General features: G+C 43.4%; 1 protein-coding gene across 1 annotated transcript in view; it reads right to left on the reverse strand.

The window, feature by feature from the left end:
• Positions 1-504, reverse strand: part of NGFR (nerve growth factor receptor) — a 139,401-nt gene extending 138,897 nt beyond the window's left edge. The window contains exon 1 of the mRNA XM_086923992.1: positions 117-504. Within this exon, the coding sequence (XP_086780118.1) occupies positions 117-155 (39 nt within the window). The 5' untranslated portion in view covers positions 156-504. The remainder of the gene's footprint in view (positions 1-116) is intronic.
• Between the last annotated feature and the right edge of the window lie 24,249 nt (positions 505-24,753).

Here is a 24,753-nt window from a genome sequence, read left to right on the forward strand (position 1 = left end):
GAAAGAGACGGCCACACAAACAGAAGGGACGGGTGCATTCGAGCAAGGGAGGAGACCGGAGAGTTCCAGATAGACAGGGTAGACGGCAAGGCAGCGCAGCTCCTGCTGTTACTCACCCCCCAGAGCAGCAGCAGGAGAAACAGGTTCCTCTCCATGTCCAGGTAGGGCAGACAGCTGCTGAGCTAGAACCCTGCGGGCTATGCTCCCGGCTCCTGCAGGGGTGCTCCGGAGGTCCCGAGCGTGGCTGCGTGCTGGGGTGCAGGTGGAGAGATGGGGCTGTCCGGGCTCAGTCGCATCCCCTCCGCTCCCGGGAGAAGGGCTCAGGGCTCTGCTGCAGCGGGGATCCCAGCACCTGCCTCCAGTGCTTAGGCTCGGCCCCCTGCTATTAAAGCCCGGCCCGTTCTCCTCCCACTGGCTGCAGCGTGCGCCTCCATCACTGCCAGGGCAGGACTGCCCCTCCCACCAGCCTAGAGCACCGACAACAAGCACAGGCTGCTGCCTTCTGACTCTCTGTAGAGATAATCCTTGGAACCGAGCCCCGAAGACACTTAGCTGCTAATAATGTTTGAAGAAAAAAACACTGAAATGAACTGGAATGGCTACTCGCGTTTCCGTCTCCTCCCCTCGCGCCTCCCAATCACTGCCAGAGCTGCATCCCGGCGCAGGCAGGGAATCCCAGGGGATGCTGCCAGGGCCAGAGCAGCGCGCGCCGCTGGCATCACCGGGTGCCGGTGCGGGGCACTGGGGCGGTCCCAGCTCCCTGCCCGGGGTCTGTGCTTCCAACTCTGAGTGGGACCGGCGGTGTCTGAGGCAGCAGCAGCCGTGCGACGGTGCGACGGCGAGGGCATCTCTCGCGGCACCAATACACTCTGGGGTGGTATCCGCGGCGTGAGGGTGTATCTGCCGCTATGGGGGATTATGTGCCACGTGGGGATATCTTATTTATTTATTTATGTAGCGCAGACCCTACCCAAAGACGCTAGCGCTCTGAACAGGAAAACTATTTCGTTACAAGGAAGTTACACATGTTTTAAGATAGACCATACAGCTGTAAGTAATTACAGTGGTTGAAGGTGCAACATGGTAAATCATAACACAAAACAAAATATAAAATGGCCGTAAAAAGGTTGAGGTAGTAAACAGAGTGTACAAGAGGCGTATATAGCTGCAAAAAGGTTGATATAGTGTACAGCTGCAAAAAGGATGAGGCAGTATAGAGGTCTGTGCCAAACGTGGATTACAGTGTTATCGCTAAAATACCGTTGGAACTTGAAGACAAGGGCTTTCAGGTCCCTTTTGAAAGTCGTCAGCAAAGTAGATGTGCGCAGATTTGGAGGTTGTGAATTCCAGATTCTGGTTGCAATTCCAAGTAGGATTGTGCCATCAGTCAGAGGTGGCTCTAGGCTCATGGTGGCCCTGGGCAGGGAGCGTAGGTAGGGGGCCCCGGAAGAGGGGGTCCGGGCGGGACGGAGCACGGAGGCCAGTAAAGAGGAGGTGGGTCAGGGTGTTTGGAAGTGGAACAGAGTCGGAGGCCGCCAACTCCCTGCCAGGGGCCGCCAATCAAATATGTATCCATTCTCAGAAGATTATTATATTAAGGATACATATTGGCATGGTGGCCTCTGGCGTTTGGTGGTCCTGTGCAGGTGCACAGCTTGTACATGCCTAAGGCCGCCCCTGCATCAGTCGTTAAAGCTTTTAAAGAACAGGGGTTCATAAGCTCTGCTTTGGCATTCAGCGATCGTCTGGAGCCTCCTGATAGCTTGAGTTTGTCCATTAGGTAACAGGGAGTGGATGTGTGCATGGCTTTATGGGGGATGCAGGCAGTCTTGTACATAGCCCATGCTTCAATTGCCACCAATCGGAGAGTGATCAGCATGGGGGTAATGTGGCCATTTCTTTTGGCACCCATAGATGAACCGTGCTTTATAGCGTATACTCGTTTTCACGGTGGTGAGATGGGTTTTGGGGAGACCAGTCAGGATAAAGTTACAATGGTCTATTCCAGCGAACACCAGTGTATGAGCAAGAGTTTTAAGATCTTGTTCTGGAATGTAACAGGAGATTCCCCACTGAAGGCGTAGGTGATAGAGCGCATTTTTTGCCATGGAGCTATTTTGAGAATGTAGGTTGAATCTTTTGTAGAGTTGGCTCGCAGAGACCTGGCACTGTCAGCAATTGTACTTTTGCTGTTGAGGATGTTGTGTGTGTCCATCGAGGATTGCAGCGGAGACGTTGATTTTGAAGGGGAGATAAGGAGAAATTCAGTTTCAGAAGGGTTTAGCTTTAGAGTATGAGAGGTCATCCAGTCATGAACAGAGTTTAGAGTGGTGACGAGTAGCGAGATATTGTTATGTGAGGAGACCTTTAGATACAGCTCTGTGTCTTTTGCATAGGGGTTATAGAAGATCCCTAACTTCTTAAGAAGGACCCTGAGTGCCTCGATGTATAGGTTGGGTAGGGTTGGGGCAAGGATGGCCCCTGGGGGTCCCCTTAGCCGCCGCAGTCGTGAGGAGAGAGGGTTATACATTTTTAGGTCTCGTCTATGCAGCGTGCATGCGCTACCTAGGAGACCTTTAGCCGTTGTTCAGCTCTTTTTCAAAGCACATACTCGTGCTTGTGGCGGCATATACCTTGCGAGAGCATGCAAGCGCGTGCCACAAGCACAAGTGTGTGCTTTAAAAAAGAGCAGACTGCTCTCCCAAGTGCACGCACCTCGTTGACCATCATACAAGACAGCAGCTTTGTCGTTTTTATGTGTAAAGATCGCTTTACTGCTCTCTGCACCGAATGACAAAGTTGCAAACAGTTCTTATTGATTTATTTGTAGCTTATCCACAACTACGTATCAACATTCAACAAACTGCACTTTTTACTCGGAGCAGTAGATTTTCAAACTTGCCCTACTGCCTTGCCGATGTTTCTACTTTCACTATAGACTGCCCTAGTTTGGGAATCGGCTTTTCTTTGTACGTGTAGTTAAGTTTTTATAACTCTCCCATTCACCCCACCTCCCTATTTTGCTTACTTTAGTTACAAGGTCACTCATCTGATATTCCTTCAGCGTCAACATCTTGAAAAAAACTAGTTACATATATCAAATTAATTTTGGGACTGGACCGCACCTCACCTGGACCAAGCTCAGGAAATGGAGGCCCGCTCTGTCCGTCGTTGCCTCAGACGGAACCTGAGTCAAGGGGGAGGTCAAAGTTAGAGTTCAGAAGCCCTGAAGAAAGCCGTGGTATTTGTTTCCCTACTGGCTGAAACATGTTGGCCCTTTTGCAGTTATTTGTTGAAGCTGCTTTTTTGCACTGTTTTTGTTTTTAATTAGGGGTTGAGCCGATATTCTAATAAAGTGTTTTTTTTCTCGCCTCTTCACCCTATTATACTCACCACTTTTTTGTGTTCTTGCACTGCACTGAATTCCCTTATGATCTACTACTTATGGTACAAAGTGATTGTGGGTCTGATCCAATTCAGCCTAGTATCGTTGGTACGGAAATAAGTCTCTATTATCAAGAGACATACCATCCCGATAGATGTATGACCAAATGAGAAGATTGATCATTACAATATATTGATGGGAATCCATTTAGTTGTGTTTGGATCTCACTGGTAATCACTTGTCTTTTTGCTCTTTTTCCTGTCCTTGTAGGCTTTTAGTTAACTTGTGTCCTGACTCACTCAGTGAGTAGTCGAAGCCAGCGAGCTACATTAGTGGCTTTTTAGACCCCTGTTTTTTTCTATTATTGTAATTGAGTGTTAGGGGATGTGAACCTGGGCAGGTCTTTACATATCCCTATGACCCTTTCTCTCCCTGTGGTTTTATAGTTTGTGCTTCATAGCAGAATTACAGTTGTGAAACATGGCACACCGAGAAGAGTTGATGAATGGATTTGGTGTGAAGGTTGTTAGGGGTTGTGGTTATTATAGAGATATTGTTCATGATATCAGGCATCTGCTTTGGACAAGACTTGTGTTTGAGTTGGGGAAAGGAGATAGTTAGGATTCTCTGCTGGTTGGAGTTGTCTATGTTTGAGGTGGTAGTAGGAGAAAAGGGTATAGAGGGGGCTGGGGGTAGCTAGGTGCTGTAGCTTACAAAGAGGTCAGCAATGTTAGCTTGGGATACAGTATTTGTGAATCGTGTGCGGGCGAGGTAAATGACTACTTCACAGGTATGAGCGCCAAGGATAGTGTGTCTTCGGCTGGAGGGGAGGAGGTTGGAGACAGTCTAAAAGAGTGATAGTCTAGAGGTTAGCTGCTGGGATACAGTCTCATCAAGCTGAGAAAGTTCTGAGCTGAGGAGACCTAGTTTATGCTCTAGGTGGTGGGTTTCGGGAGATAGGGGATAAGAGGAGAGGGTCCTCACAGGAGGTGGTGTGGTGTGTGGTGTTGATTTGTGGGAGTAGTATACGTTGTGTGGGTGATGGAGGCTGAGAGGAGTGTAATGTGCAATGAGGCGGAGCACTGTGTTGTGAGTTATGTCATGTGGTCTCAGCGGGGTTGTGAAAGGTAGTCTTAGTGGTGGATTTTAGTGAGGTGGAGATGGTTGCCAGTGCTGATGTCTTGTGAGGCGAAGGAGTGAAGTGAGTCACTGAGAGATATATGTAGCCAGAGTGAGTGAAGGGAATGTGTGCATGGTCCGAAAGAGGTAGATTTAGGTGAGGTTGATCTGATGAGGCTAAAGCAGTGAGGAAATCAGTGGGTTTCGTTGTAAGTGTGTGGGTTTGGTAAGGGAGGAACGTTCTTGTGAAGTCATAGGGCTTGTGGGGTGCAGGTAAGGCGTTGAGATCAGGAGTTATCAGATGAGGTGACGCACAGAGGGATTGTAGCTAGTGTGATTATGTTGATAAGGTAGGGAGGACTAGCCTGAGGTGGTTCGGTGATGAGTGTGGGAGGGGAGTGGGGTGTAGCTGGGTGTAGCTGGAGTGTTATAATTGTGGAGGAGGGGTGTCCTGTGTGTGTGAATGCAAGGAAAGTTGTAGTGTGGATAGGCACTAGAGAGTGAGGTATGATAGGACGGGCTAATCTGTGTGTGATACAGCAGGATGGGGTTAAGTCAGTGCGGTCTGGTTGGGGGGTGCTAGTTGTGAGAAGGTGAGTGGGAAAAAACGATTGAGCAAAGAGGAGGGAGTAGGGGAAGAGGGGACATTTATGGTGGGAGGGTTAGTGAACATGGGAGGTATGGTAAGGGTACCCTGTTAGGGATGAGTGTCAAGACCACTGGTTGCAGATTGGTGAGGAGTTAGGACTAAGCATGGGCGGATTTCGCGGATCCACGATCAGCGAATTTGCGGATTTGCGGATCCGCAAAATCCACAAACTTGCGGATTCGCGGATTTTGCTGACTTTTTTTAAATGGGGGGATGCAAAGGCCTCTATCCAGCATCACAGCTGATTTTCGACGGTAGATTTGGGAAGAAGGCACACCTGCCCAGCCTCGACGATGCTCACGATTATTTTTGGGCTGATGAATGAGTCACTGAATTTGAGCTTCAACTAGTTCCAGCGACCATGTGTGTGTTACTATGCAATCGCCCCGAAGGGCGCAGGGGTCCCTTGAGTGAGCTGTCCATCCCATCCATCATCCTGTAACTATTTTAGGATGGCGCCGGCAAGCTGCCAGCGCCATCCTAAAATAGTTACTAAATTAGCTTCATCAGGAAGCACCTGCTTTATTTTATTTATTAGTGCTTCCTGTTGAAGCTAACTGAAGCTAACTTAGTAACTATTTTAGGATGGCGCTGGCAGCTTGCCGGCGCCATCCTAAAATAAATACAACTTCAAGCTTGAAGGCTTGAATTTTTGCCCCCCAAATCCGCCGCTCGCGGATTCGCGGATTTTTGATAAATCCGCGGGAGTTCGCGGATTGCGGATTTAACGAAAATCCACGAAATCCGCGAGCGGAACGGATTTTCCGCTCACGCTTAGTTAGGACGGGGTGGAGTTGGTTGTGTGGGGCTTGATGACATGTTGAATTATGTCTTGGAGAAGGCTTCCAGTAGAGCATTGAGGAGGACTGGGAAGATGTGGTCTCCCTTCTCTCTCTCTCCTCTCTCTCTCTCTCTCTCTCTCTCTCTCTCTCTCTCTCTCTCTCTCTCTCTCTCTCTCTCTCTCTCTCTCTCTCTCTCTCTCTCTCTCTCTATGTATATATATGTATGTGTGCGTGTGTGTAATGAAAATGGGATTTATAGAGAGCATCGCTACCCAAAAAGAGTGCTATTCATAGTTAGAGGGGGCGGTGGAGTGCTGGTTGACTAATGGGTGAAAAGCCAGGTTTTACATTTCTTTCTAACTAGGCCCTCGCCTTCAGTTTGAAACAGGTCTAATGGAAGTTTTTTCCAGGCTTGTGGGCCCAACAAGGCGAAAGACTGGCATCCAGCTTTCGAGAGGCAGACCCTCAAGACTGTGGCTAGATGACCAGAAAAACGCAGATTTGTTTTGGGGCTGTAGCGAACATTCCTGATAGACAGAAACTAGGGTCAGTGTGATTAAGCGTTCTGTGTATTAAGAGTAGGGTTTTGAGCAGGGTACACTTATTCACAGGGAGCCAATGCAGATTTCTCAATTGGAGATTGACATGAGTCCTTCTTTGGAGATTAAGAACTAGACGAGCAGCCGTATTTTTAAACTATAAGTAATCTCTCGGTAGTTACTGTGGGAGACCTGCTACAAAGCATTGGCATAATCCATCTTGGACATGACCCAGGCAAGGACTACCATTTTCTTTGCAGGGACAGAGACATAATGCAGGAATTTTTTTGCAGTGTGCAAAAGGCTAAAATACTTGCCCACTGCCGTGTTTATTTGATTATGAAATGTCAGATGATTGTTGACCTTGACTCTCAAGTTTTCCACAGCTTGCAGGTTGTGAAGAGAAGCCCCTTCTGGCCTGTGGATTTGCAAGTTTAGGTTGAAGTTTTGTCCGAAGCTAAGAGCCTCTGACTTTTCCGCATTACACTTGAGTTGGGTTGGTACGCACCCATTGAAATACTGCAGTAACATAGGGTTTAATGGCATCAAGGGCTATTACTGTGCCTTTCTGATAAGAAAAGAAAAGGAAAACAGCACGTCATCGGTGCAGGAGATTATTTTTGCCCCGAAGGACTCACCAATGCCGCTACCGGGGTCATATAGATGTTGAAAATCGGGTTAATGGCCTAGCCTTGGAGCACTCCTAAGGAGACTTCTCTAATAACCGAGGAATGAGGAATAGAGGGGCAACTACACTTCCTGTACCCTATCTTTCAGAAAAGATTTCATCCACTTCCATTCAGTATCTTTAATGCCTATACCATGTAGGCGAGAAAGGAGCCTGGAGTGGGATACTACGTCAAAAACTGCTGACTGGTCAAACAATACCAAGAAAGCCTTACCTCCTGCATCCAGATTGTTTCTGATCAGTTCTGAGACTTCTAGGGCCTCACAGTACTGAATTTTGGCCTGAAACCAATATGGCTGGGGTGTAGTATGTAGTAATGTAGTCTGACAGCTGCCTAATAACAAACTTTTCCAATAGTTTGGATGCTACTGGCAAATCAAGAAATAGGCCTGTAGTTACCCGAGACATAGGGATCCGCATTGGGTTCTTTAAGGAGAGGAAATATTTTGACCTGTTTCGAACAGGAAGGCACTATGGTGGTTGCCAAAGACTCATTTAACAGTGAGTTCATCACTGGGTTATTGGCGTCCACTCCCAAAGCTTTTTGAAAGCGGGTCAGGGGATTCATGCGGGAGTTAGGTTTAAAATAGCAGCCCTAGTGTCTTTCAAAGTGATTGAATTGAAGGAAAATAGAGACCAAGACATATTATTTGGGCTCATGTCTGAAAAATCATGCCCTATCATGATTCTGTTTTTTATGTTGCTAATAAGTTTGGCCCGTTTGACGAATCTCTGAGAAACATTTAAAAAACCTGCTACTTTTTGACTGATCTGTGCATGGAAAGTTTCAGGGTGAAAAAAGATGTTCCCAAAACTCAAAATCCCAGTGCATTTTCCGTAGACTTCTTTGTAGGAAAGTTTTCTGCAAAAGTTGCTGAAAGGAATTACACCAACTTTAGCAGGAATCTAGATCTTGGAACGCAGATTGTGCTTTTTGTTATTTGGTGTAAATCTGTTCAGTACTTTTTGAGAAATTAAATTTAGAAAAAATATATAAATCTGGATGGTTGGATCCGCGAGAGGCTCGAAAAACTCTTGCGGGAGGGGCAATCTAAAAATGGAATATTCTGATTTGCCCAGGGAGCTAGTTTTTTCCCCTTGTGCCAATTGGCCCATGCGGTAGCACGTGTCCCGCAGGAGTGAGTGCTCTGATTGACTGCCAGCAACATCAGATAAATGTTGCTGGCAGCCATTACAAGACTCTAGGACTTAGGGCTAGATGTAGTTAAATCTTTTTTACCGATACTAAAATACCGCATTTTACCGATTCGGTATTTTAGAATCGGTAAATTAGATGTAGGTAATAATTTGGTATTTTTTACCGAATCAGTAAGATTCGGTAATTACCGAATCGGTATTTACTGATTCGGTATTTGCCATTGATTCCTATGGGCCTGGAGGCCCATAGGATTGAATGTTAATTACCGAATCGGTAATTACCGATTCAGTAAATATCGAAAAATTCAAGGGTGGCAGGGTGTCACTTTGACACCCTGTTGCACCCCTGATTAGTGCTCGTGTGCCATATGGCACACATACATGCACTAAGAGCATGTATGTGTGCCACATGGCACAGGTGTAAATGCACATATTTGCCTTTACATAGGAATTTGTTATTTACCACCAACTAATAGTTGGTGGTAAATAACCAATCCATAAAGCCCTGTAGCACAGTTTACAGTGCTACCTACATCTCAAAACACAGATTCGGTAAATTTACAGAATCGGTAATTTTACCGAATCAGTAAATTTACCGATTCGGTAAAATTACCGATTCGGTAAATTTACTGAATCTGTGTTTTTTAATGCCCTACATCTCAGTATCCAAATAGCGGTCAGTAACTGCCGAAAATCGGTATTTTCGGCCATTACCGACCAGTATTTGGATACCTACATCTGGTTCATAGTCCCTTGTTCTGAACTTGTGAAACAATTAGACATAAGGGGACCAGGTAGGGATACCCCGCCCCCGTAGGCCCCAAGGAGGGGGATCCGGAGGGTATAACTGTTGAAATTAGCTCAAAAATGCTAAATAGGTTTGAATGCAGGGTGAGGCCTTAGATGGATGTGTGACTACAAGGATCCCCTTGTTTACTCCTCCATAGAGCTTAAATTTCCCAAAGTGAGGGACCATATGAAACCAAAATAAAAATCGAACTATCGCTCCCAGCAGAGCCTTACAACTAGTATTGCTGGTGTATGTGTTCTGGGTGTGTGTGTGTTTGTGTACAAAAAGGGACACACCATAAGGAAAGCAGAATTCTGATCCAGAAGAAAGCACCGGACCATGTTGTAGAGCCACAAAAAGGGTTGGAACATGTCGACCTGAATGGATGTAAGACACATAATGATGTCTTACACATCACATTGTTTTGTTTTAATCTTTCCCTCACCACCCGCCTAATAAAGTGTAAATTTCCATAGGATGGGTGACCAGGATTTTGAAACCTTATTTGGATCCCTTGCCCTCATCTTTTCCCTGTAAGCATCCTCAATGGAAGCGAGGGTCCGAGCACCATTAGAGGATTCTTTGGTAAGTGCAGGATGACTAATGATGAAGCATGACACCCAGAGGTGTGTGATGTCATTCTGCATATTTTTATTAATATCCCTTAGGTCCTTCTGGTGAATGGGACATTGAAGTAGCCACAAACAGGGTTGTAGCCCATATATAGGATATAGGGGGTTCTTACCTGGAAGCCATACAGGGGACACGTTTGCCATTTATGACATTGATATTTACCAGGGAGAACACAACTGTGTATGGGCCAACACTTGTCTCTCCTTCCCTCTGACTTTCCTTTGTAAGGACTTTATGTGTTTTGGTTATCTAATACTTGACCACAACTTACAAAGGAGGGATTCTGGAATAACTGCTACATGTAAGTAGGTGGTATTTATATAGCGCAAACCTATCAAAAAGGCAGATGAGCACTACACAGTGTTCAAAGGCAAAAAATGTAAGAAGAGGTTGGAGTGTTAGCTACAGTATGGGAGCAGAAGTGTAGACTCTTCATGCATTGTGATGTAGTTCTCTTTAAAGAGGTTCATCCTCCTCTCCTAAAATGTTGTAGGTTTGGTTCAGTCCTGATGGGAAAAGGATGTTGTTCCTGGGCACAAAGCTGGAGAAAGCGTATTGCCTTTTTAATTTTTGCACTTCTTTGCCTCCAGTCTTATGGTGACCGTCCTGCGGGTGTGCCGAGAGCCACCAAGCGTGACAAACTTGACAGCCAGTAATAAGGGAGTGATGGTAGTGATGGTTTGTATATGATACAGCTGAAGTTGAAGATGATGCTAGCTGGTAAAGCGAGCCAGTAGATTTCTATCAGTATGATTATGTGGCCCTTTTTCTTCAGGCCTTGGATGAGAGGTGAGTAAGAGGCTCCAGTGTGATGTCTTAGAAGCCGGGGGGCAGGATATTTACACCATTCATATGCAAGTTTATGGGAGCTTAAGAAGAAGTTTCAGAGTTGCTTTCTGGGACAAACTGATTCAGGTTCTTAAGGAGACAGAGCTGATACTAGGCTGTATTTGTTTTCCTTGCAATGTGTTCCCTGAAGGTGAGTTGGTGTACAGGGTGAATCCAAGTGACTTGTTGACTTGTTGGGTGAAAGTTTGGGTTTGAATCCATCCGGATCCATGTCACTGAGCCAAGTTTGGACTAGTTGTTGCTTGTTGTTCTTTGCAAATAACAGGAATTACATCTTGGTTTGGTAAAGCTTCCGGAAGGTGCTGGACATCCAATTCTGGAGGAAGTGTAGGCATAGTTTCAGGTGTAGGATATGTGGAGCACAGGAGGCTTTCTAATAGGGGGTTGTGCGGCATTGGAATATTGGCAACTTTTGATACTCTTATCTGTGAGTAATTCCCCCAAAAGGACTCCACGTAGAGATTGAAGAAGCCTGAGACATGATTTAATCCTTGGAGACGCCACAGGCGATGTGAATAATCTAGAACCTGGAGGGCCCATGAGGATTAACTGGTGGCATTTGAATATGTAGAGAGGATAACCAGTGAAGGACTTTACCTGTGAATCCTATCCAATATTTAAGGCTTGGATGGAAATGTAAATGTATTGCGACTTATATAGCGCACGTATCACCGAAGGCATCAAGGCGCTTGCATTGGAAACCCATCCTGGCTTTTCCCTGTGAGATAACCCCTACTGGGCATCCCCAAGGTGGAAGCCAGGCATCCCACAGCGGGTGGGCCGCCGTAGTGGAGATTAAGCAGCTATTGCCCAGAGTTGCAGCGTGGGACCCCATGATTAGAATAGGCACCGAGGCAAGAATTATCGAGTCCGTGGACATTTTTGGGTTCAGGACCCTGCCGTGTCGGGAATTGAACCCTGGTCCCAGACCAGACCTCTGCATCAGGGTCTGCCGCTCTAATCAGTGAGCCACACTTCTCCAGATGAGGATGGGATGCTCAACGGTGTCAGATGCAACTGAGAGGTCTAACAAAATCAGGTGATAGGAACATCTTATATGTGGTTAGGAAGCTATTTTGAGAAAATGTGTAAGATAGCCGCCTTCATACTTCCACAGACAGCTAAACCCAGATTAGTAATCATGCAGGATGTAGTTGCGTTGATGTGTTGTGGGAGGTGAACATAGACTGCTTTTTTGATGATCTTGCCAATGAAAGACAGTTGAGTGATGGGTAGGTAAGTGGTAAGGTCACCTGGTTCTAGTAGGGGTTTCTGAAGGAGTGGGAGGATCGGGTCTGCCTTGAGAGTTTCTCAGAAGATGCCTTGAGTGAGGGCGTTAACAGGAGTACATGAGAATATCTCTGGTAAATAAAGATATCACTTGCGAAGCCAGTAGATTGTGTGGCATCTGCCATACACAGATATCTCTGGTAATACTGTATACAGTGGTACTGCCAGTGAGTATATCGCTAGTTATACCTTAAGATAATGTGATATCTGCTAAGTTAAGCTATTTGGTGTAACACATGCATTCTATGATATCTTTGGGAATAATTCGCGGATTATCTGAAATCTGTCACAATTATATCAGGAGATATTTGGTATTACTGAGGTATCAGTCGACTGATAATATCTCAGGTGATTCTAAGCTAATATAGAGTATATAAATGTTTCCCAAACTGTGGGTCAGTTGCGAGTCCATTTTTGGCGAGTCGCCCAAGTCCCTCAATACATAAAAATGCCTTTAAATTCTGTGTTTATCGTTTCACATTTGCCTCAGCTTTAAAGACAGAGGTCAAATGACAGGAAATGTCTTCTGATGCTTATTTGTTAACATGACGACTGGTGGAAAAGAAAAGTACAATGAATTATATGACAATCATGCTGTGGTAAATGAAGTGTGAAAGTTAAGCTGGAGGATTTCATTTTTTCTTAACACACAATCAATACCTGCAAATGAACTGTACACATTCAGCAGTTAGGAAAGCAAAAGAAGCACATTTTTTGCAATTCTGAAGTGTGATGGAAACAAAGATTTTAGTTGGATCAGAACAAATCAAGACACTTTACTTGGTGATGCACGAATAATAAATATTCACTGAAACCCAATTTTCACACATTTCATTTGTGTGCGATAGAGTTTTATCACTGAAACTATATGTCCGAGTGCATTTTGTAAACATTTCAATGAAAAACGTGCTGTCTGCAAATAACAGTGCGTTACAACACGATGCAATAGTTACATTAAAAAAAATCACCTGCCTCATGTCCATTAAAGCTTGGTCGGCCACGAAAGTTTGTTCTACTAAATAGTAGGTCATCGTCCTAAAAAATTTGGGAACCACTGGTATACATGACAGGAAGATATTTCTGGCGATACTAGTCTACTTTGTGGCATGTGACACCTGAAGATAGCTCTTATGACACTCATGTATTATATGGTATGTTTCCTGACAATATCTCTCATGTTATTAGCAGGTTCTATAATGTATGCCACGTGAGACTATTCTTGGTGAAGGTAATAGATTTTGTGTTGTCTTTTGTGGTATTATCTCTGGGAATATTGCGGTTAACTGGTATTTGTTTTGTTAATATACTCTCTGTTATTCTTAGCTGATCATGTGGTATCTGCTCTGAATAGATATTTGTGATATTAGGGAATTTCTAAGAATCTGCTCTATGAGGAAATCTCTCATGGCATTAGTAAATTATATGGTATTTGCCATGTGTGGATATCGCTATGGTTTTAGTGATTCTGTGGTGTGTGTTCTCTGTGAAGTATTTTCTGTGAGGGTGTAACAGACAACTTGAGTGAATTCTGCGCTATCTTATTTTCTTCGACATATGACAATGGTTTGGTGGCTACCTCTCTGCAGCGTGAGACTGTCGCTGGTGGCTAAGGTTGACACTGTGCTGTATGCTGTTAGCTTATCTTGAGTGGAGTGTTGTGGATGGATTCTACCTCATCTTCTGTTATGATATTATGGATGCTCTGTGTCCTTTATGTGGTGCCTGCTGAGTGAGGCTAAAACCTAAGGTTAATGTGGATTCAGCAGTATTTGCTGTAATCCGATTACAGTAATTTTCGTGGACTCTGTACAGTCTGCTGTCGTAACATCTCTGGTTTTGTTGGATTCTGGTGTTTGTTGTGATGATGCCACTTGTTATTTGGCTGGGTATGTAGTATGTGCTATAAACAAATTGCTGGAGATTACAATGGATTTTGTGGTGTCTTTGTTTTGATGCCATGTTTGTGTTTTAGTGGATTTTGAGGTATCTCCTATGGTGCAATTATTGGGGCTTGAGTGAATGTTGTGGTTTATGCAATGATTATATCACCTGCCACGTGCACGGATTTTGTGCTTACCGTCGGTGTAAGTAATGAACTATGATGGTTTTTATGTATCTGTTATGATTATATCACCAATTAGTTCTGTGGGCTGAGCAATATCTCCTGTAATGATATTACTGTCAGTTTGCATGGATTTTGTAGTATCTTCAGTATGAGCCAACTGTGTGGCTTGGTGGATTCTGTTGTATCCAATGTACAATTACTGATTGTTTGGTGGATTCTGTAGTATCTGTTGTTATTATATAACTAGTTATTTGTGTGTATTGTGGGATGACTGCAGGATGATGATAGTGTTGATTTGTGTGAATTCTGTAGTATCTGTAATTTGGGGATATGACCATGGTCTCTGGAATTCAGTGGTATCTTCTGTGTGAGAAAATCAATAGTGACAAATGTAGATTCTAATACCTGCCATGAGGATGTTACTGGTTATATGCATAGATTCTGCATTATTTGATGTGTTAAAAGTCGCTGCTGCTTTGTTGATCTGCTATGAAGGTAAAGCTGGTGATATTGTCAATGAATACTCTTGTATGTGATGTGATGGTATACTGGTGAGTCTAGTAAACTCTTTGTTATGTGCTATGTAAATCGATGTAGTAATCTGCTGTATGAGGATATCTAGTTGTCCACAGTGTGTGTGATATTTGCATTCTGAATTTTTCCTTTGATAATTATATGGATTTTGTGGTATTGGCTTTGTGTTGTTGATTGTACATGGGTATATCTGATGCATGTGTGGCCGCTTTAGTACTTTAGTAGCTGTGTGAGGCTATTAAGGGATTTTCTGTGGCTTGTGGTATTTGTTTATGTGGCTGTCCTTGATTTATGTGGATATTCTGGCATTTTCTATGTAAGGATATCCCTAGGGAGTTGGTGGACACTGATGCCTTCTATGTCAGTTTACCCTTATGATTTGCATGTATTGCTGTGTCTTGCTATATATACAGGGGACTCCTACCTGATTTGTGTGGATTTTCTGCCGTTTTCTGTGGAAGGCTATCACTGGTGATTTGGGTGGGTTTGTGGTATCTGCTAAATGAGACTATCTGGTGATTTGGCGTGTCGTGCCATATTTGCGATTTGTGTGAGTTCTGTGACGTATATCTTTTGATATAATAGGTGAATTTACTGCTTTGTGTATTTCTAGTGTACTCTAAATAGAGCAGTTACGAGGCCTACAAATCGTAGTAAATGTAGCTTCTTTGCACTTTTGTTTTTGTGTTGACCGTGCGTTCAGTACTTGAAAGTACCTTATGGAGGAATACCCATGTAACAAATGACAGAAAGGAAAAGATTTGTATTGCCTCAGAGTGAAAGCTGTTATGAATTTCCTGAATATTACAAAATAATTTCGCAATTGCTGCACACTGACGCGGCCCACCCTGAAACACGGCCACGTGGGAGACACCTAGCTGACTTCTGGGTGTTTTCCAGCTCTTTGATGACACCGTCTTGGCATGCATTTGATTTACTCACCTCTGCTCTGAGCGATCCGATAAGGACATGGCGTGCAGTACAGAGGCAGATCATGGGTTGATTATGGGGAGGCAGGTAAGGTACACCGCTTAAGGTACCTGTTGGGAAATTTTGGAGTATCAATAACTGCAGACAGCTCAAGTTTATAAAGTTGGACTTAATATGGCTTTGCAATTCTTTTAGAATGTTTGCAAAGTTTTCAAATTCAACTGCGTGGTTTAAATATTATGTCAAAGGCTGACGTTAAACACATTTTTAACGTCAGAGTTCTGAATTTCATCCAGTCCTGGGCTCAGTATATCATCCAGTCTTGTTTAATATTTTCATTTTGGTAATTGTAGTTTTGATATCATTATAAATAGAGTGAAGGAAGTACAATTAACAGAAATGAGCACTGTATGCACGAATCGCAGGCAGCAGATTGAGAACACCAGGAGAGATCGGAGAATTGTATTAACTACCTACTGGCATAGGACCACCTTCAGATTCGGTGTATCTTGCACAGAGTTCCTCTGGAAAACTAACTCATCTCACAGGATTAGACCAGCTTATCAACTATTTCATTCGGTTGACTTTGAGCTGGCCATAATTAGGTCTCATCTATCACACTGCTTTAGCTGTCTGAGTGCAATATACCTCTTGTTCACTATTACAAAAACTTACAGTGGGCTTAGAGCCCACCCATTGCGTACATGGTTGGCTTTATTGTTACTTTTCGTGCCTTTTTATAAAACTATTTTCCTTCGTCGTCTTGTATTTGTCTCTCCTCTGGGACATAGATTCTTTACCATGCTTTTGATCGGCCGACTTGTATCCTTCCACTGCCCACTTTTAAGAACTAGGGGCCAGATATAGGTCGCCCAATACCTGTAGGTAACGGTCGAAATTACCGAATTTCGGCCGTTACCGGCCGGTATTAGGCTTTTGAGATGTAGGTGTCCATTTTACGGATTCGGTAATTTACCGAATCGGTATTTTAAGGAATCGGTAAACTACTGATTCCTAAAAATACAGATTCGGTAAATTACCGAATCCTTAATGTAGGTAGCATTCAAATGAGTGCTTTTCCCATTTCAGGATTCGTTATTTACCACCAACTGCAAGTTGGTGGTAAATATCGAAAACCCTACAAAAAGCAATTTTTTGTAAATAATAACAGTGCCATGTGGCAGACATACATGCCCTTAGGGCATGTATGTGTGCCACATGTGCACCCATGCACTATTCAGGTGTGCAACAGGGTGTCAAAGTGACACCCTGCCACCCTTGAATGTGTTCCCCATTTTACCGAATTGGAATTTACCGATTTGGTAATTCCCATTCATTCCTATGGGCCTGGACGCCCATAGGGATGAATGGGAAATACCGAATCGGTAAATACCGATTCAGTATTTACCGAAACTTACCGATTAGGTAAAAAATACCAAAATGAATACCTACATCCCATTTACCGATTGTAAAATGCCGCATCGGTAAACTTCGGTATTTTAGAATCAGTAAATCTGGATTACCTACATCTGGCCCTATATTTTCTTTTTTGTTAATCACTCAATGACAGCGCAAGTGTTTTCCTGCTTTCTCTCAGGTACGCTTCTCTCCTTGCCAAAAACCTGCCCCCAAGCTCTATGTTGCTCTCTCTCTCTTTCTTTCGTGTTTCGCTATCTCTCTAGTGCTTTCCCCTGCCAAACATACGTCCAAACTCTGTGTTGCTCTTCTCCCATGTGTGCTGCTTTTCTTCTCTTCTTAATCTCTTCTCTTCCACCCAACTTTTTTTATTGTATCCCCATCCCCACTACTTCCCCCCTATTTTTTTTATTTACTGTGCCAAGGGATATTCACATCATTGATCTGTAAAAAATAAAATGGCTCCTGCATCATGCAGTAGTAACGCACATGGTGGTGATGTACGTGTATGCCTACTGAACAATGTAGGTACAGATAGCGAGCGCCTTGACGTTAATGCAATATGCATGCATCATGCTCCATTTTTTTATTTTTTTGCAGATGCTCCATTTGGTTTTTTACCAATGCTGTACAGAATAGCCAAAAAAGCAGTGGCAGAGCCAATAAATCACAAAGGGGAGACCTATTGGCTTTGACAATACTTGTTTTTTCAGTTGTCAGCTAAGCATTCTGGAGCTTGTAGTTTTTCATTATAAATAAGGGAATATTGGTCCTGGTATGCTAGGTGTTGTTGCAGATTTGAGGGCGCAAGTGTAATCATTCAAGGTTAATTTGTAATTAGGATATGCAAAGTTTTTTTTTTCATTTGTAAATTTTTGCTAAGTTTTAATATTTTGCCTTTTGGAAAATTTCCCTGGATGCCATCTTCACCTTTGCTTATGCAAAGTTTTTCTTCACACAGCAAGATCATTTTCACTTTAATCAAACGCAATCGAAATAGGCAGAAATGTTCTTAAACAAATGTATTTATTATGGAGCTTCTTTGTGAACAATATGCAAAAGAAACAATTGATGGACGGAATGCTGGACAATGCAAACATTCACCCAGAGTCACAAACATCTGGGTTTAATCCATCCTTCTTTTGCTCACCACACCACCCCAGTTTGGACCCAGCCATATGCAAATCAGTCTTGACCCTGCTCCTTGTGGGCACAGTCCAGACCGAACTGCCAAGCCAGGTCCTCACTAATGGCATGATGGGCAAAAAAAGATGGGTTTAGGCCCAGAAATCTGTATTGAGGTGAATGTATGACATTGTTCTTCATTCTGTCCATCAATTGTTCTTTTTATCTCTGTGAACAAAGGCATAAAGAAGCTCAGAAGAAGAACATGTATAGCGGGCTTCTCCAACGAGTAGCTCATTAGCTACTGGTAGCTCTCCAGCTACCTGTAAGTAGATCTCCTGTGTACAGACAGCCTACTAAATTTGAAGCTATCACTTGATTGATGTAATGTATGTATCCCAAAACTGAGAGTGTGTATTGGAGAAGAAAAGTTGTGCACCTTCAGAACTCATAAGCTGATGTTTTGACAAAAATGGCATAATTTTCAAAATATATTCAAAGATGGCATTAAATCATGTGGTGCCGGTGGGAGATTAATACCTTGGTGCTAGGGGCATTGCAGCTATGGCTTTTATGTATTACCCAAGTAGACATATTCAGAATAGACAAAGCCTTATTTAAGTTACTGCTTGCAAATCTGCTTGAGCCACCAAGGCCATCACTGCTAGTAATCCTGCATATGGTGGGCACTATTATAATCTCATTGGTATCACACCATTAATATTATTAGTAGCTCTGAATGATTTTCACTGAACATAAGTAGCTCTTATTACAGCAAAAGTTGGAGACTCCTGACTTACAGCCTTATGATCTATCTCACCCCTAATTACATATATCAAAGGGATTGGAAATTCCAGGATGTGAACATAATACCATTGGAAGATTTTCCATACATAAATGGGAATTTCATTGGTATTCAGGGTTGTCATCTTGATTTCTGCTGGTTATTTCTGAATCCCTGACATTTTCGAGGACACATTACACTGAAATGTATTTGTTGACATGTGTTTTTAGAAAACTTGAGTGTGGTTACAGCATACAGTAACACCGCATGGTTCAAAATGCCAGTTCGGTCAGAACCTTCCATTTCCAAACAATTCGGTAATTCTGAGATATCCTGTAGGAAGGTCTTTAAGTGTTCTACAAAGAATGTGCTCTACAGAACAATGTTGTTAATGTTAAGTAAGTAATAAATTGTATAAAAAAATATGCATTTCATGCAGATTTAGCAAAATGATGACACTGCAAACTATAGACGTTGCACACCTTTTCATAGACCTTGACACAAGTTGCAAAAAAAGAGCCTCCGCAACTTTGCACATCACTCTTTGTACTTGTTATTAAACATACTTGTACCAGAGCAAACATATTAGTGATAATATACTGGCATGATGAGACAAAGGCTCTTCTAGTTTACGTGCCATGTTTTTAGTCGTTAGCTTTACACGAGTTTACTAAATGACTGATTGAAGCCCTTCTCAGTACAATTCTAGGTGAGGTGCTAATTGATTGAGTCACCGTGGCTGTGAAAAGCAGTACTTTAAAGATCCTTAAATGAAAAAGCCAGCTATTAGAGACTACTTTCACACTCCATTCAAGGTTAGGTGTAGGCCAAAGATCGAGTGTCCAGCAGCCATCTCCAGTAAAACCTGTTTGTTCACATCCACTGTCTGACCCGTCAAGGTATGCTGGGATCAGCCTGTCTGCGCCATTGGCAAGTGTGCCTAGTTCTTTCTGCCTTGTGTTTCTCTTTGAAATAGTGGACTTGAACTGAAGGCAGGCAGTTATACTGGTGGAGTTGGAGGGAGGAAGCAAGCCTTAAGCACCAGAATGCAGATAATAAACTGGATGACTGACCTTCTGGCAACGCACAACTTATTATACCTGATGTTGTTAAGGGCAAGAGTTGCCTGGGGCGTGCAAACTAGTTATGAGGTAAATCAGCCCCATACTGTGGATATTGAAATAGGTGGGGTGGTAATTCTAACATTGGAAATAGTGTTTTTTCGCCACGAGGGTAGTGAATTCTGGGAATAAACTTCCAGCAGAAATTGTGGAGAGATCTGATTTAGCCAGGTGGGGAATCATGTAACTTTAACAAACACAGAGTGATTTTTCTTATATTATGGTCATAGCCGTGAATGTCTATGTACAAAGCACCTAACGGTATTCATTGGCTATTTGCATTGAAAATTATATTACTACAGGTACTTCTCCAAATGTGGCATTTTTTTAAAGTTCATGAACGATATCTATTTTTCAAAGCTTTAAAAAATGATCGCAACTTTAGGAGAAACACTGTGCCAAACTCTGCTTTTCACCGGACAACTGACTGCACAAAAACTTTTCGGAAAAAATAGTTTTGTGTGAAAATTCTTCCACAGGCAAGATTGCTCATAGCTCACACAATTTCCAGCTTTGTGAACTCTAACTCCATTAATCCCTCATGTTTACGGTAGTATTTCCTTTGGATTTGAAGACCAAGGGCCTGAGTTACACTTTGGGAATGCAGTCCTGGGCACACGTGATGAGGATATAACCACGGTGGTAATGTCTTGTATTTAATAAATATCTTGGGTCAACACCAGTATGTTACATGAATGTATTCAATGAATCAAACAACGAAAAGCAACCAGCCAACACGTGTTTTGTCACTGCGGGAAGTATCCCGTGACTTCTTCAGGGCTGGGGAGGATGCAAAACAATGAGTAAAAAACTGGAAGAACGTAAGGTTGGTTGTTACCAATCGGGATAAACTTAATAAAGGGGAAAAAGGGTGATGAGAAGCACCAAAGGCACGTGGAAACCCTAGGGAGAAAAGGTGCAAAAGACAAATGCAAATGTGACTTAGTCTAGGAACAGGTCCCATGGAGTTTAAAACGTGATAGCGCCGGCGTCGGAGTGAAAGGAGCAAATGCGGGATAACAACGTGAGACAACATTGGCAAATGGTGAATAATGGTATTTGAAGGGACATCAAACTGTGAGTAGAAGTATACATGAGAAATTATATATTCATGTTTAGTTTAAACACACTAAGGTAAACATCTCTGTAATGAAAACTGGTATTAGATGTGACGTCACATGTTGTGCACAAGTTACATGCAAAAAAAACATTCTTAATAAGCTAAATACACTAAGGAATGGACCTATGTGGTTAGGTGACATGTAAAGAAAAGTTAATTGCTCTAAAGTAAAAAGCATATACATGTTTAACTCACACTGCTCAGGCGCAAAGTACTAAAACGGTCATAAGAGGAGAGTTTGTCAAGAAAGAACCGCAACTAAGATCAGCTATCTGGGCGGACGTATGATCTATGAAAACAACAGGTTTCAGTAGAGAAGTGCTACATACATGATCGAATCGGAGAAATCAAGGACATGAGCACAGAGGGACGAGACTACCACATGAATCATTCAGAAGACTAACGGGTAATAGGTGCAGATGACATAGAAGATAAACACGCCTGATAATAATGGTAAAAGGGGAGGGGGGAGGACAGTACCTGTGTGGCCGTGTAGAACTATCTTGCGATGTCTATAGAAAAGGAAACACAAATTATATAAAATATGTCAAGGTATGGGGAAGAAAAACAACAGTAGGGTACTAAGTAAAGAACGCTCACCGCGAGTCCGTTGATAATTCCAACCCGGCCCGGGGGTCAATGCGGAAAAATGGACAACGTCACAGTTCCTGGTAACAATGACGACAGGGGCCCAATGCGGCGGACCCTTCGAAATGCGTCTCAGTGGGGTAGGTGGGCCACTAATAACATGTTGACCTAAGTACAGAAACCAAAACAAAGAGGCGAAATGAGTAATGCTTACAGAAGTAAATGGTGGAGAAGTGAGTATACCTCCACAGGTTGCTTACCCAGAGGTGGGAAAAGTACGTCCTGATGAGACGTTTATACAGCGACGAAGAATGAGAATGCCAGTGAGTAGAACTAACATGGGAGGGAAAGGCGAGAGTTAAGGGAGGAATGACGGAGATTGTAACACAACCTTCTGGGGAGAGAAAGTGTCTCTTACCCGTAAAAAAGAATAATGTGAACCATCCAGTGTCTGCCAACTACACTTTGGCAGATGGGACACTTCATCGTAGAAGTGACGGATTTCTTGTCCACCGTATTACAAGTTCATTGTATATCCTGTGGCACCTGTACTGCGGCAGACAGGATATCTGCCATGTTTAGGATGGAGTATCCCACCCACCAAAGTCTAAATCAGGCCCCAAGTTTTTAGTGCTATTTTGAATATTTCAAGGACTGCTTTTCTGCTCCCTGTAAGATGCAGAAATGGACAGGTAGACAATGTTTTCTCAGGGGTGTAACACAGGCCCCTGCAGCCCATGCGGTGCGGGGGGCCTCCAAGCTCCAGGGGGCCCCCTCAGCACAGCACTCTGGCTGCGGGGCTCCTGGTTGAGCCCGGAGGGGCCCCTCCACATTCGTTGCTGGGCGGCCCCCTCGAGTTTTGTTACGTCAGTGAGTCTTCCCCTAAGCAAAAGTGACACCAACTCATTTCACGCCCTAGCACTCAGTGAATTGTAACTACAGATCACAGTCCTAAGTCCCAAGGAGTAACTCTATCAGCTTATAGGAGCCTTTTGAATCCGGAGTATCCAATCACCACCTCTTGTTCAAGTGGAAGTCGCAGCAATAGAGCCTGAACACATAGGGAAGTAAACGCAACAGAGCCTGACTTAGCCAGGATTCCCCTTTCAGAAACTGTAGTCCTGCTAGGATTTGTGAATATCGCTTCCCAGGACTGTGCCATCACCTACCCAAGTATATAGGGAAGTCTGAACAGTGCTTCCGACATACAAGAAGAACATCGCCACCCAGAGCAAGAAAGCTCGACTATCAAAACAATATTAATTAGTCCCATCACCAACCCCAGATCCTTGTATAGCCTCACTTAAAGGAAATGGAGTGCACCCGTCTCTTCATGGAATGGTTTTGAAATAGTAGCAGTAGCTGGGAAGCAATGGAGAGTTGTACAGCAATGAGAGATAAGAGGTAAGAATGTATGTGTGTAAGTATATGGTATTTGTTAAGCACAAACTTAGCCAAAAGGGAGCAAAGTGCCTCACAATGTCAAATACAAGAATAACGTCAGTGAGTGATAGGAGAGGTGTTTAGTTTGTGGACTGTTAATGCATTGTGATGTAGTATTTGTAAAAGAGGTGTGTTTTCAACTCATTCCTAAATTGAAGAAGCGATGGGTCAGTCCTGATGGATAAGGGGAAGTTGTTCCGGATCCTTGGTGCATAGATGGCAATGGCCTACTCCCTTGGTGTTTCATTTTTGTACTTCTTAGTATGCAGCCTGATTGTGTTATGGCTGCAGGTGTGATGATAACCACCAGAGTTGGTGGGCTTGTTTGCAATACAAGTGGACATGCTGATAGTGATGGCTTTGTAAAAGATGCAGCGGGTTTTGAAGATGGTGCGTTCGGTTCGGAGGAGCCAATGGAGTTCCATTTGGATGGGGTAACGTGATCATATTTTTTATCGGTCCTGGATGAGACATGCCATGCCGTGTATGCTGGCCCTAAGAGGAAATTTGTGGAGGCTGGGAGGCTTCGGGGCAGGGCATTACCACCATGATGTTGCAAGAGTACTAGATCTAGACCAGCAGTTTCTGTAAGAAATGGTTTCACTTTCTTTGGAAGAAGAAGGTGGTACCAGACAGACTTTACTTTTTTGGCAGTGTTTCCTTTGAGGGTGAAGTTGGTGCCCAAGGCGAATGCAAGTGACTGGCATTTGGTGAAAGTTAGAGTTTTAAGCGGTCAAGGTTCATGTAATTGAGCCACATTTGTAGTGTTGAAGTTTGTTGTTCTTGCCAAATAACAGGAGGTATGTCTTGGTATGTTAAGTTTAAGGTAGGTGTTGTACATTAAGGTCTGGATGATGTGCAAGCAGTGTATGAGGCTTTGGATGTCTGAAGCAGAGGAGGTTTTTAAGTAGACTTGTGTATTATTGGCATATTGGTGCATTCTTTTGCTGTGATCTGTGAGTAGAGCATCAAGTGGCTCCATGTGGTATCTGAAGGTAGCAGGGGGCAGTGTGAAACCCTGGGGCTATTCACAGGTCACAATACCGTTTTGGGATCTTTAAGTCCCCATGTGAACAAACTGGTGTAATTTGGAAACGTGGGAAGAGAACCAGTGAAGACACTGCTGGTGAATACCATTCGAGATTCCAGGGTGCGACTAAGGGTGGGATGGTCGACTGTGTCGAAGGCAGCTGAACAGTCAAGCAGTGTAAAGCGTCTGTACATCAAGTGAAGGTTTACATAACACACTTGTTTACATCACATATATTCATGTTTTGAAGCATAGTAAAGAATTTGCCTAAGTACCACTCGACTGCCAAAGCTGGGATTAGAACCACATTTCCCAGTTCCAAAGTCAGTATTTTAGTCACTAAACCTCATTGTTGTTAGATGTCTAAGATCAACCAGTTACCAATTCAGAGAATAACACAACAACATAGCTCACCAAAGCTCTCCCAAATCGGTCGAACTGCTTATGGTACCTTGCAATAAGGATGCGGGTAATTTTACAACCAACCTCTAAGGCCTCGGTCAAAAACTTCTCTCTCCTTCCCTCCCTAATCTGTTTTTGTTACAGCTCTTTGAAATTACTATGCAGTAGTGTTTAGCACTTCAGAAATCCTATCTCCTAATAGAACTCTTTCCTGTGAAAGTAGTGGACTAATGCATTAATTACAGTGGTTTTTATTTAAACATGGTAAAGGGTTGAAAATTCTGCAGGCCCAGTGCGACATTTATCTTCACAA

The sequence above is a fragment of the Lissotriton vulgaris genome, chromosome 5 (genome assembly GCF_964263255.1).
Source record: "Lissotriton vulgaris chromosome 5, aLisVul1.2, whole genome shotgun sequence".
NCBI classification, from domain to species: Eukaryota; Metazoa; Chordata; class Amphibia; order Caudata; family Salamandridae; genus Lissotriton; species Lissotriton vulgaris.